The sequence below is a fragment of the Musa acuminata genome, chromosome BXJ2-1 (assembly GCF_036884655.1).
Source record: "Musa acuminata AAA Group cultivar baxijiao chromosome BXJ2-1, Cavendish_Baxijiao_AAA, whole genome shotgun sequence".
In the NCBI taxonomy this organism is placed as follows: domain Eukaryota; kingdom Viridiplantae; phylum Streptophyta; class Magnoliopsida; order Zingiberales; family Musaceae; genus Musa; species Musa acuminata.
Window position 1 is genome coordinate 2,688,167 of NC_088338.1, and position 14,232 is coordinate 2,702,398.

Consider the following 14,232-nt stretch of genomic DNA (forward strand, 5'->3'; position numbering starts at 1 on the left):
GCCTCAAGGAGTACAGGAGAACAGCAGAGTGGGATGTGAGGGAAAGGTTCGCATCAGTTGGCCTCGCTGAGAAGGGGTACAAAGTGGAGGAAATTTCTTGGTCTACATGCAATATTTGCAGACCTTTTTAAGTGAAAGTATCAGCATGTTATAAAATAGGAATAAGATCTAAGTTCCAATTGAAAACATAAACCATTAAAATGTTATGAATTTAAATAGGGAGTTGACGAAATATAACACGAGAATATTGTTCTAAGTATTAGAAAACAAGAATCGGTCTTCCACTCTCTCCTATGCGGACGTATAAGAGAAGTAGAAGTTCGGAAAGAGTATTGTATGCAAATGTTGCGAAATGGGTGGGGCATTTGTGGCCTTTCAATCTACTTGGACTATGCCACATGGCAGCATGTGGCACATCTTCGATGATAACGAGTCAGCATGATTGTGAAATTAGTGGTGCGATTGACATTTCAGATCCACGGGGTGCTTAGTGGGACATAATGTATCTTCAAGTTATCCATCTGGCCCCTCCAGAGTGTTTCGACACATGAAAAGGTTTTGGTCATGGTGTCTTGTTTAACGAGCAATTAGACCATGTCATTTGTTGTGAACATTATTATATTGACTTCTATCGCTAGGGTTATCAAGCGTTTTATAGTTGGATTCAAGCACATTATTATTGCCAAGAAACTTCGTAGCCATAAGATACGTCATGGTTGGACACAGTCATATCATCATCAAATGATGCTTAATGGTTAGATTTTACATCGAGGGATGCTTTTGTGATCATTTCAACTGCATCATCATTAGATGGTGCTTAATGATCATATTCAATCATATTATTGTCGAATGTTAGTGATTCCATCGTATAGGAATCGTTGACATCAATGTTACTAGCAATGAACATTGAACCCGCTTCAGGTCATGTCAATCGTATTATTATCATAGAAGAGTGCTTTGAGCTATGCTGGTTGTATTGTTATCATAGGGAGTGCTTCAAATCATTTTCAATTGTGCTTTAGGTCAAGGGTAGAGCACCCTCGCTAGAACAAGCAGGATAGCTTAATGATGTTCTTACGACATGAGCCATCCTTCTAATGCCAACATGAGGGAAAAAATATTGGTAATATTCGAATCAACCTCACTCGGTTCAAGCCCACGTGTACAAAAGATCTAAGGTGGTCGAAGGGAAGGCTAAGATGCTCCTCGGGGATTGAGGTGGACTCGAATGCAATCTCATGTAGGAAGATTGAGGTCGAACAAGTATTCTGACCTAGTCTCTCCAACACTCAAGTTAGTAACTGACGATTATGGAGTAAAATTTAATAAAAGTAATTAATCTTGATTTTTATACCTAAGGTAGTATCTAAGAGTGGGTTAATTAAGGATAATATTTCATAGAACATTCCCTTCCCTATCATTTTAAGGTATGAGTGAAATATTCCAATATTTCACTTTAAATTAATGTCCATATGGCTTAATTGTTGATCGAGTCTTGCTCTCTCTTTGCTGACTATGTTGTCATTTATTACCATGTGTTAAGTCGCTATCAAGTAGCATAAGTGAGATCCTCGTGGGTTGTTATAAAATTCTTTAAATCCTCCATTGTTGGAGATATTTAGTATCACATAGTAGATTAACACCATCTTACAAAGCCAATTGAGAGTGGATCACCAAATGATAGGATAGCGTTGTAGGCATAATGAATGTCTATAATTATAAATTTGATTTTATGATCTTTAAGTATTTTTGGATTTTGAAGGTAACATAGAGGATTGTCCTATCGAGGGATATGACAAAATTACATACGTGGATATGGAGTCCATATTTTTAGAAGTGAAGCCAATTTTTTTAAAATGCATTGAAATAAAAAATATCGACTAAGCTCTTTATATTGATCAACAATGACTTCAATAAAACATTTAAGGTCGCTCGACCTCTTATTTTCTAAATACTATATCAAGATCTCCATGTAACTTATGCATTTTTACTTATGTTTCTTTGCATTGGATTTGCAAGTAGGAGAATTCTGAAAGTAAAATTGTATGCTAATATTCTTAGGTTTTTTAAAGATCATAGTTAAACAACCTTTTATTAGTAAACTTGGGTAACCATCCAAATGACTTGAGAAGTTAACCCACAAAAAAGTTATGTTGAATCATTAGCCCCTTTTTATTCTGCCTACATCAAATCGTCAAACAAGATGGTATCAAGTTGACCTAACTATGAGATGACAAAAGGATTGACATGCCAAATGCATGAGATATGATGTATCGTCAGATTATCCACATGTTAATACCCCCTTACAGTTCCGTGCAACAAATGCATAACATTATGACTCATGTTAACAAGTTCTTGATTCACGTGTTGGGATGAATAGACATCCATTTTAGCATTACTATGAGATGATATTACGATCGACACGTCAAATCCATGATATACTCAGTGGGTTGTGATGTGTTATCATATTATCCACGTATTTTAGCATCACTATGAGATGATATTATGGTCGACACGTCAAATCCATGAGATGCTTAGTGGGTTATGACGTGTTCTCGTATTATCCACGTATTAATCCTCCTTTGTCGATGGTGTTATGCCCTGTGCTCTCGACAAGAAATGCGTCTCCCAAAAATGACTTAAAAGTAAAGCTATGATATTTTATTTTCGATAAATGCTCTATCAGGTACGTCAACCTTGTCAACTTTGACAGGGATGCAGGCCCTCAGGATATCTTGGCCAAGAAATGCAGCCACCCAAAAGCTCTCGCTCCAAATGCAATGCTTGTAATCCTTTTGACTAAAAGCATTGGTGTGTTTGATAGATATGATTCTTTCCCCATAAGTTATCATTGTTTTTGATAAAATAATCATAATATTTATTTTGATATCAGAGCAGAACATGTGTTCATATTTGTCTGACACTTAATTAATATATATATAATATTTATTTTTTCATATCAAACAATTTATCACATGAAGACATAATTTATATTGCTTATAAAGTAGATTATTTCTGACATTATTTACATGGATGTATGTGAGAAGTACATATATTATCTTCATATAGTTCTTGTTTTTCTTTTAAATTTTATAATTATTTTTTCATATATTACATTCAAGTTTAAGTTGGAGGTTCCTCAAAGATAATTATGTTATATTAATCATTGTACTACAACTAATTATTTCACTTGGTACATGTATGTATATATATATATATGTGTATATATATATATACATATATACATATATATATATATATATATATATATATATATTTTATGTGATACATACCACGGAAAGTGCATCCGCCGAAACACCCGACGGTGATGGGTGAGCTTTTGGTCCGTGGCCCCACCTCGGATATTGGCGGGCCCACTATCAAAACGACCTTCAAAGAGCGGGGTCCGGATCCTGCGTGGGCCCACCTCCGTGACCAGTGAATCTCCTGGCCACCACGCGTACTTCCCCCGGTTACGTTTCTGATGCGCCCAAGTTCGTCACCTCCTTTGCGCATTCGGAGATCCCACTGGTCGCAAAACCCCGGCCCCCACAAAGAGACCCACTCATACCAACCGATCGACAGCCTCCACGTCGGCCCCATTAAATCACCTCAGGCACATCGTACCGTGGTAGAGGACGTATATAAAGGCAGAATACCCACCCCGGATCTGTGCGAGTAACAGGATTCTATTGACTCGAAACGGCGTGGGCAAGATTAGGAGACGAACTCCGAGTACCAAACCCTCGCGAGGGACGAGCAGCGACCGTTTTGATCTCGTTGATCGATAAGATCACCGAGATATGATCTTTCGATCGGTGGGCGGCGACGGGGGTGAATCCATAGACGTGCAGGGGGAGGACGAGGGGCGGAAGGATGGAGGATCGGGAGGAGTACCGGAGGAGTCGTTCTTGGTTCGGCCCTCCAACTTCGGCATTGTGGACAGAGGGATCTACCGCTCGGGGTTCCCCGCCGCCGACAATTTCCGTTTCTTAGAAGGGCTCAAACTTCGATCCATCGTGTGAGCCGCTCGTGATCCTTTTTCGTTTCGCCGCGTCTGAAGTTGTTTTCTCGATGTGTTGTCGCCTTCTTTTCTGTTCGGGGTGACATGGTCGGTGCAGATGAAGTGGGGATTTGATTGCAGGTACTTGTGCCCGGAGCCCTACCCGGAGGTTAATGCGGAGTTCGTGCGCTCCCATGGAATTCGTCTGTTCCAGTTCGCGATCGAAGGAAGCAAGGTAAATCTTCATTCTTCTCGCGTAATTTTTGTTTAGAGACCAATTTCTCAAGACATTCTTTTGAAGGCAGATAACGAATTTGATGTGATTTCTGGTTGAAGATCGGCGTTTTATGCAACGCTGATAAATTTGAGTTTAATCATCGTCATTAGAATTTTATGGTAATACTTCTCAAGCCTATATGAGGAACTCTTTTGAGAGGGTTTCTGGTCAACAGAGGCATCTATTTTAGATGTCAGTTTCGTACGGCATGTGATGAAGTGAAAAGGATTAGCATACGAGTGTTTCCCCATCAAAAACACGTCCTTCATACAAGATTGGAGTTAACAATCTGAGGCGTCTGGATGTGACATTGGATTATATGAATGTCGAAAATTCATCTCTAGGAATAATAATCTAGATATATGTATTAGAATTTTATCAATTTTTGTGCATTTGTGAATGTAAGGAAAATATTTTCTCTATTTCCTAGGTTATCTGAAATGTTCTACAGTAGATTGAACCCTTATCGTCACTCAGGTATTTAATGGAATCATAAGTTGAACCAGATCTTACTAGCTAGAGTTCTCTACATGTATTCATCATTTCCTAAACCTATGCCGTTGTGCATTGCCAATAATTGTAAGCCAACCATCTTCTTTATTGAATTCAACAGGACCTACATTGTTCTAGTCATTATCTTGTCATCTATTTTCTTTATCCCATGTTATAATAGAAAGCCATATTTTTTTCCAGAAGAATCTTTGTAATGATCACAAGATATAGACTGCCGGTAGTTGGTCCTAGCTGTGTTGTTGTTTCTGTTCCATCTGTACCTTGCATTGGTGTCATGAATCCTCCATTTTGTGGTGAAAAATTGTAGGTCACTTTAGACTTTTCTGCTGTTATTCCACCTTCTCTTAGTTGATTAGCTTTTAGCAGAAATTATGTCTATCTTTGTTTTGTTCCAAGGCACTTTTTTGTTAATTATGACATGGAATCTGAGTATAACGAAGTTGCTGGATAGAGGCACATCATGTTCTTTGTAAAACTCAATACCTAAAAAGAGTTGTCTTTCCTTCCTTCCATAATAAAAATGGTAACCATACAGTTGTTGCCAGCAGTTTATGTCAGAAACTCTTCCCTGTTGGATAATCATCTTTGACCAGTTAACTTCCCAATTCCTGTATTGACATGTGATGAAAGATGTCACATTATAAATGCATTGAAATGTCACAGTTGTTATTGAGGGTTCAAGTTGGATTTAGTCACAGGAAAAATTGGACCTGAAGAGGGAAAAGCTGGAACTCTTAGGTCATGTAGTTGGTCATGAGTTTTGTTGATTAGATCAAATTGACCCGTGTCTGAGAATATTGAGAATACTCTATAATGTTCTTGAAGTGCAAATTATAATATTAGCAATCTTTCTCTATATAAATATTTCTGGTTTTTTGAACTCTGTGATACCGGAATAGCTAATATCTAATGTGTTCCGTAATTCTACATGCTTTATTATTCTTGTAATCAAGGTTTTGCATCTGTAGGAGCCTACTGTGGCCTTACCAAAAGATACCATCATGATGGCTCTCAGAATCTTACTTGGTACAGAAATAGTCGAAAGCTCAAATTTTTTTTTGATTCTCTTTGTTTAAATTATCAGCTGATTATGGTCGTCGAGATTCATTTGATTAGCCTATCTCTTAATGTTATTTTGTTACAGACGTAAGGAATCACCCTATTCTGATTCACTGCAAAAAGGGGAAGGTAAAAATGAAATCACACTAACACACATGAAAGTCATAAAAGTGCCTTTAGCGGATTGTTAACATACTTGTTTTTCTCTCTTATGCGAATGCTAATTCAGCATCGAACAGGGTGTCTTGTGGGCTGTTTCAGAAAGCTACAGAAGTGGCCCCTCTCTTCTGTGTTCGAGGAATATAACCACTTTGCTGCTTCCAAAGCTCGACCATCAGATCTGGCTTTCATCAGTAACTTCGATGTCTCATACAAGCTGCGTGTACTCCATATCATCTACCGCTTCTATGGATATGGTTCCCGAGTCAAGCGCTTGGTCTACCAAGATAGCTCCTCATGACATCCAATCCTATCTCCTTCCTCGTTTGCCTTTTTTTGCTGCATCCATATCGAGGAAGTTGACAGGAAGTCAAGCATTTTCCTGTACGAGATCATGCGCCCTATACATGTTTCCCCCATTGCAACTTAGACATCACAGCACAACACTTGTTGATGGGTTAACGAGACATTTATTGTTCACCCATTTTTCTGAGATCTGAAACTATAAAATTCTGACTCATTAGCTACGACAGTGTACCTGAAGCTCTACTCTTATCAACTGTCGTTAAAGATGCAAATTGCGAAACCTTATTTACCTCGTTGTCTTCGGTTGCTTGCTTATAAATAGTTTTCTGAAACAAATATTTGTGATCGATCCCTGTACGACAAGGTGGTGTAGCAATGTAAGTAAATTCTGTTCTTTTCCGTTATAGCAGTTTCCTTTTCTTCTTTTTTTTCCTTGTGATGCAGGATGATTAATGTTGGTATGTATTAGTCAATCCAGCTTATGAGAATTTATCTGTTTTTTTCTTTATGCATATTAATCTTTTTTTTTTCCTTTGTAAATTTTATTCATGCAGAATCATCCGGTATGGATAGAGATATCTCGAGTTATTTGTTTACTTATATTTTATCATATGTGCCACGTGACTTCTTTTCTTGGTATCCTTTCGACAGGGCAGAGGCTCAAAACTCCCTCGTGTCATCCAACGTACAGCGAAAGGGACGAGATGTCCGTAGCAAGTAGTAGGATTTCGCATTCCGAGGACAAGTTGGAATGTCTTGGACAGGTGATCATCCTTGTTGGTTCATAAAACGGTGGATCCCGCTTATAGCGATCTCTGTCTGCTTCGGGATTCGCACGAACATTGACGACCTATTCTGTTCCTTTTCTTTTGGATACTTTTTGGAAAGGATACGACGGTAGAGAAAGAGGAGGAGGATCGAGAGAAAGCATACGGCAAGGAAATTTTTCGTAAAACTTCTTTTTTCCTCACATAATCTCTCTTTTTACTTTATATGATGCTTTTTTATTTGTTTAAATTATCCTTTTACAATGAGTTCAATTAACATATTGTTTAAAAGAATCGACGAACTTTCCCTTAACCTTTCACATGAAAGTGATGTCAAGTATCAATTACCATGCTATCTCTCATTTTAGTTCACCCTCGATGTTGATCTATTTCATTCGAAGTCCTCCTTCGATGATGTCTCAGTTCCAAACGCTGAGGTTTCAGTTCCAACAAGGTGACCTCAAATTTGAAAGCCTCGGTAAGTTCTCTCTACATAACATCCTCTCGATGCCGGTTCTCTAGTTGCTTCTCCGGTCTTTTGTTCTCTCTTATGTTATTTCTGTTAATTTTAGGTGCTTTTGCAAACTGTTATTAGATTAAAATAATAAATTCGTCTACTCTATCACAAACTATTTTAGTATGAAATATCTAACTCTAAATTTTAACCGTTGAATCCTGAATTTTGATAATAAAATCAATTGATGATTTTATGGACTAATATGCTTTTGAGATAAGTGACGCAGGAAATACTTCGATCATGGACTTAAACCATCAAAAGGTAAATTGTCGAAGCAGCAAACTCAAATATTATGCCAAAAAAAATATCATTTCTTGAACATCGAGCAAGAGGATTGATTGACGTGCCAAAAATTAGACTGTGTTATAAGTTCGGACATCATACCAGAAGGATCGGGTATTACGTCAAAAAATAAGATATCGTGGGAAAGTCGATATACCGATAGATCGAACGATATGTTGAAGGAAATGACAAAGTATCGGAAGATCAAATGATATGTCAGAATTGCGTACAATGTGCTAAAAGCTTCATAATTATGCCGGATATATGGTTGGATTGTTAAAATATTGATTGATATATTTTGGGTCAAATTGAGTTGGTATTGGATCGAAACGATGCTAACTTATCAAGGAACCCATTAGACTTGAACCAAAACTGAATAAGGCTTGTTAGAAGATCAAATCAGTGACCTAAAGTAGCTTGGGCAGTGGTACCGTCTGAGTAAGTTGAAAAGCACTATTTGTACTTTTTTGACTATAGTTATCGCCTATGTCAACAGTAATATTACCTAGGCCAATGATAATACCACTAGATCCTTAATTCGTGGCCCTATTATGATGGTGGTATTGTCTATATAAACTCTCTCTTTGAGAAGTGTTTGAGTCTTTTCCTTCTTCTTGAGTTTAGAGATGATTCTAAATTGTAAGGGATGAGAGATCTTGTAAAAGAGAGAGTATCAATGTTCTCTCCTAATCTTGTTAAAAAAAAAAAAGTTATAATTATTTTAAGGAAAGAAGAATTGAGAGTTGACGTACGTCTAAAAGACCAAACTATTATAAATCGATTTACATCTTTTCTCGTATCTTTGTTTTGATATTATTTACTGATTTACTCCGCTCATCGTATTTTGGTTAAACATATTTCTAATACAGATCTATCGATATAATCTTAAAATTATATAAAATTATTATAGCACTAATTGTACTACTATTTAACATAGAAGACAAATCGTCTCTCACGTACTATTCAAGATATTGGATTTTCTCTTAACTATGTATTTTAATGATAAACAATTTGACTGATGATTTTTTAAAATATTGAGTTGATTGGTCTCATGAAGCACTTTCCTAATTCATCTAAATACTTAAAAGAAATAATAAGAAGAGGCTAAAATTGAACCAAAAACTAAAATCGCGATGAAATTGAGTTGAAGCTAAATTGAAAATGAAATTTTGGCTGAAGCTGATCTTTTTTCTAAGGTTAAAATTGGATTCAAAATTAGCTCAGGTGATGGTTTAATTTCTGATTTTAAAAAGCGAAACAGACAATTTCGGTTCCAAACTAACGATTATAGTTTCAATCTGATGATTTCAAACTTATTAAATATGATTAAAAATAAATATAAAGCATAAATAAGGTCTATGTTATAGTGGTCAAATCATAACCTTTAAACCAATTAATATGAGTTCAAATTTTGATATAGTCATTTAGTTTGATTAAAAATATTAATTTTTTATTAACTTTTTTAAGTCATTACACTCATTATAGTTATACATTTATTTTTCAAAATTTAGAAATAAAATTATGAATTTTTATATTTTAAATTATGTTTAATTAAAAAAATTAATAGTTCAATCTGGTATCGAATCGCTCGAATCGAAATCAACAATTTTAGTTCTAAAATGAGTTCTGGATGGCGAAATTGATGATTTCGGAACCACGGTGAAGGCTAAGTAATAGTCTTAGCCTTTGATGTGAGAAACATCTTTTGTTCTAAAGTGCAAAAAAATGTGAGAAACATCTTTTGTTCAGTTATAAAAGTTTTTCCTTTGATTTCTCGCGCCCACCGGAATACATATGGGGTCTCTTCTGCTGGCAAAGGACAGACCAAACGATGTGAGTCCAGAAACAGTTCCACCTTTGCTTTCTAATATATGCATGAAAGGCAAAGGCTTTACTTAATCAACCCAAATGAAAAGAAACATTTGCATCACAGCAAACCAAAAACTCAAAAATCAGGTGGCCAATCGCTGCGCCATACAGTTCATAAATGAATCGACTCGACTGTTTGTCACGTAAAGGATTTAACAGCTGAATCAAGACGCAATTAAGTGAAGCACTTTTAAGATGAGCGACAAAAGTATCATTATCAGAAAACTGAACTAAAGGTCACAAAATAAAAAAGAGAACAAAGAGATGAAACTAAGTTGCAAGCGGACATGAGACACACAGGCACTAAGATAAAAAGAAATATGTGCCACATATATTGTATATTATTTCCGCTGACACTCCGAAACATAGTTTGATGATTGTACCCATTTACACTCAACAGAAGACGTAGATCTGAGACATTTATTTCCAGTCTAGCATGTCTAGAAGCCACAAGACTTCATTCTCAGAGTTTGCAGCATCACAAAAATCTATCTTGATGCCAAAAACATCTACAACATTGTTGTAGCTATTCGCCATAAATAGCAAGGACACACAAGCCCTGACCCCAGATATGAATGGATGTCCAGCTGAAAATCTTAGATAGTCGTAGGCAAGTGCTTGAAAAGCATTAGCATCCACATGCTCAAAGACTGATTGGTTTATGATGCATGCCATCTCGTTTGTGTCTTTGCGGGCCAGGAGAACAGACACGCTGATTCTCTGCCCCAAAGAGAGAGCGAACCTTGGTTCCACTTGCATTATCATTTTGTAATCAGCACCATCGACAAGTGGGTTCTTTATCCCTGTCGTCAGCACAGCACCCGAGACTGCTTCAGAGAATACCAATGTTTGTTCCAACCAGACATCGATGTAAAATTCCAAATCATCAAAGGATAGTCTTGCGGGGGGAAGAGACTGATTGAATTGGGACCTGGAAAAGGTTACAAAAAGCTTGTAATAGCTTATGGCTGGAGGTGGTCTTTTGCATATAGAAGGCCATCTCTTGGCACAGATGCATTTCCAAAGGTATTCATCCCTAGCAATATCTCTCCATTGATGGCATACCAGCATGCATGAAGCTAGGTCCTTGCCATCAAGTAAAGGGAAGACAGCCTTCAAAACTTCACCATGTAACCAATCTCTGGTCATTCTGTGCCTCCAGTGGATGATTCAACAGGAACAAGGATGAAGCATTGTCACGCCGAGTGCAGTTACATGGTGTAGTGAAAGTTTTGCCTGCACAGAAAAAAAATCTGTATCACAGATAAGCTTTAAGGCCAAACTGGTAAATGTAGAGAACCAAGCACATTGTAACTGTAATTGAAGAGAATCAAACTGGAAGGAGAACGACCATACAAGATTTGACAACATGGCACCAGGGAGGACAGAGAAAATCAAACTTAAGTTCCTTCTACACTACAAGCCACCAATAATTGACTAGGACAAGTAGAATACAAACAGGCTTTCTTAGAAATCACAAGTTGATCAGCTTTAGCTTTGATGACGAGAAGTAAACTCTGTGGTAGTATGGACCGATCATAATGAATAAGCCAAGGGCCAGATAAAGTGAATAAAGATTAATAATGGTTATTAAATAGAATAGCCATGTAGAAATGAAAACTCAGGACCACACAATGAAGAACAGAAAAGAAGCATCGAGTTGTACAAGACAAATGAAACTAGGAAGAAAGAACAAAGAAAATATGCATATCTTTTGTGCAACACGGTTGACTAGCATAGGATAACAACTATCATGAAATCTTGGTTTCTCAACCCACTAGGAAAAAAGAACAAAGAAAATATTCATATCTTGTGTGAGACATGGTTGACTAGCAGAGGATAACAACTACTATTAAATCTTCATTCCTCAAACCACAGCATAAATTTATGAATATGGAGTGATCAAATTTTGCTTCCACTTGTGCAAATGATGCATATGAATAACAATTAGGTCAGTTTAATCTCATGAAGAATGTAATATCCCTAAAATGACAGAAAAATCTTCCTAAGACTAAATGGAAAGCAATGAAAGATGTCTGGAATTTTATAGAAAATTAAGTGAATTTAGTTAATGGACTTAAAGAATGATTAGTAAATATTTGAACAAGCAATAGTGCAGCACAAAATGCATGAGAGCTGATAGAGTTTAAATGGTATATTTGTAGCATAAAAAAGGTAACAATCAGATTGTGTTAATAAGAGATCTTGTGGTACAATTATTAATGGAACATATGAAAATTTTCTTCAGGTGCTAGGCATGAATATTAGGCCACTAGCTTACTTGTGAAACTAAACTAAGGAAACATGTATCCTAAAGGTAAAGTATCTAAGGAAACTAAGAAAGCTCTTAAGCAACCAGTATCTAATGAAACTAATGTGTGGTTGAATCAAGAATATAGCTGTACAAGCCAAGACATAACCTACTAAGATCATGCCTCTTATAACAAACATGCAAATGAATCATGGTAGGAGTAAAAAGTAAAATTGAGAGTGATAATGGGGCCTTATGTAAACATCACCTAACCCTCTAGCAAACTGAAAGAAGATATAGTCATTGTGAAGCTTGTATGCATGTGAATTTGGTTATACAAAGTACATCCACTAAAAGTTGGAGTGTCACAAATAAATTTCAAGTGAACATGTCCTACAATTAGAATAGGTAAAGATATAAAAGGATCAGAAAATTGAGTTATTTGAAAAATACTGCAGCTCGGGCATATAAAGATCAATAGCGTGGTGAAGCTTGAACACTATCAAGTAACAAGTAGCACACAAATTTTAGCAGGAAAAGCCAATAAAAATGTTTTAACACCATTGCATTAAACCATTGTGTTACAATTTCTTGAGGCAGAAGCCCATAAAACCAGACTGAAACTAACTGCTTTTTTTTTTTTAATCTAACTATGTATTTCTTGCTTCCAGTACAAAAAAAAATCCGAGATGGAATACAAAGTACTAATGTCAATGGACGCTCATCTGAATCACAAATTTTAGCATTTTTCATGTTCTTTACACTGAATAAAGATCACTAATAGTTTGACACCTCTTCATAAAAAACTTATATATATATATATATATATATATATATATATATATATATATATATATATATATATATATATATATAAAATCAAAACCTCATCCAATATATTTGGAATATTTAAAATTTATCATTGATATGATGGTAATGTACAAAATTCTAGTACTAAAGGTTTAATAGGAGGGTTCAAAACCTTATCCGATAAATTTTAAAATATATCAGTTGGCTTAGCTGGTGATGATATTGATAGTTTGCGAATTTTTTCTTCATCATTTACTCTTAGTAAAAAATATATATAATTAACTAAAATAAATTAAAAATAACTATTTTCCCATTTTCCAAATCATTAAGACGATACTTCTCACAGATAGGACCAAAGTTTCAGTTCAGCACGAATTAGGTTGTCAACATAATTAAAAAAAAACAAGGAAGAAATAAAACCTGAGGAAGATGTAAACAGAACTACACTCAGAGGATTCAGATAATCCAAGAATCCATTCGGTCGATCCGGAAATCATACAAGATCCTGGGAACTCTCAGGATCAAAAGACAACGTTTCTCGAGTAAAAAAATACGCGGAGAAAGGAATCGATCATGAAGAATCAGTAAAGAACTCACCAGTCGACGGATCAATGCAAAGAAGGATCGAATCCGAAGCAGAGACTCGACGATCTCAAATCAAGGGGCGAAGATTCCTGATTCGCGACTGCAAGTCGTATGGAATTGGGCGCCTGCGACGTTTCACACGCGAGAGAGAGAGAGAGAGAGGTTACTTGGCAAATCGAGACAACCTGGCTTGGGGACAGGACGGTTGTACGTGGCAGAACTTGTGGAAAGTATTGCAAATTTTACATATCTATCCTTTCAACTTTTCAAAAAGACATATCTGCGCTTCGAATTTGCTGTTTCATATTTTTATTTCCTAAAAATAATTTCCTTCTCACATATATATATATATATATATATATATATATATATATATATTCATTCTTTCTTTGTTGTACCAAATCGAATCTCATGCTAAAAAAGAAAATATATATTATATTAAATTATAGATAAGAGACTTCCTGAAACCTAAGTTCTATCACCTACAGAATAATGTCTCAATAGAAACATCAAATTTTAGATTTAACTTCAAAATTATAATAATATAATTAATTTAATCATTATATTATATATTTATTCAGCATCCAATCAACCAAAAATATTAGGTACACTCTTATAAAAAGATGGGTCATTTAATCATAAGTAATTAATTTTATGTATATATTATGTTTGTATATGAATTATTATATTATATTCTATTCATATTTGGCTATATTATTGGTTAGGATACATTATGGAAAAGTAATTTTTTCATGAAAAAAGTAAATAAAACATATATATAGAAGTTCTAATAGAATCAAGTAATTTTTTCTTTCTTTCTTTCTTTTTTCATGC

General features: G+C 35.6%; 2 protein-coding genes across 3 annotated transcripts; one reads left to right on the plus strand and one right to left on the minus strand.

The window, feature by feature from the left end:
- Positions 1-3,697: 3,697 nt before the first annotated feature.
- On the plus strand, positions 3,698-6,449 carry LOC103989480 (tyrosine-protein phosphatase DSP3-like). The gene is made up of 5 exons (XM_009408335.3): positions 3,698-4,021; positions 4,145-4,238; positions 5,762-5,819; positions 5,938-5,981; positions 6,082-6,449. The coding sequence occupies exons 1-5, from the start codon at positions 3,804-3,806 to the stop codon at positions 6,310-6,312; spliced, it is 645 nt and encodes a 214-aa protein (XP_009406610.2). The 5' UTR covers positions 3,698-3,803; the 3' UTR covers positions 6,313-6,449.
- A 3,612-nt stretch (positions 6,450-10,061) lies between these two features.
- Positions 10,062-13,582, minus strand: LOC135598003 (F-box protein At5g39250-like). Of its 2 annotated transcripts, none has more exons than XM_065091527.1 (2): positions 13,411-13,582; positions 10,062-10,988 (listed from the first exon to the last, which is right to left on the minus strand). In XM_065091527.1, exon 2 carries the CDS (start codon positions 10,899-10,901, stop codon positions 10,173-10,175), a length of 729 nt encoding a protein of 242 aa, XP_064947599.1. In that variant the 5' UTR covers positions 10,902-10,988; positions 13,411-13,582; the 3' UTR covers positions 10,062-10,172. The 2 variants fall into 2 exon arrangements, with proteins under 2 accessions (XP_064947599.1, XP_064947600.1); XM_065091528.1 differs by having other exon boundaries at positions 10,062-11,005.
- Positions 13,583-14,232: the final 650 nt, after the last annotated feature.

Excerpts from the sequence above, each read along its gene's own strand:
- LOC103989480 (XM_009408335.3), top strand. The coding sequence starts at position 3,804 with ATGATCTTTCGATCGGTGGGCGGCGACGGGGGTGAATCCATAGACGTG. Across the intron at positions 4,022-4,144 it reads CTCAAACTTCGATCCATCGT|GTACTTGTGCCCGGAGCCCT; the intron begins GTGAGCCGCTCG and ends ATTTGATTGCAG. Across the intron at positions 4,239-5,761 it reads TCGCGATCGAAGGAAGCAAG|GAGCCTACTGTGGCCTTACC; the intron begins GTAAATCTTCAT and ends TTGCATCTGTAG.
- LOC135598003 (XM_065091527.1), bottom strand. The coding sequence starts at position 10,901 with ATGACCAGAGATTGGTTACATGGTGAAGTTTTGAAGGCTGTCTTCCCT.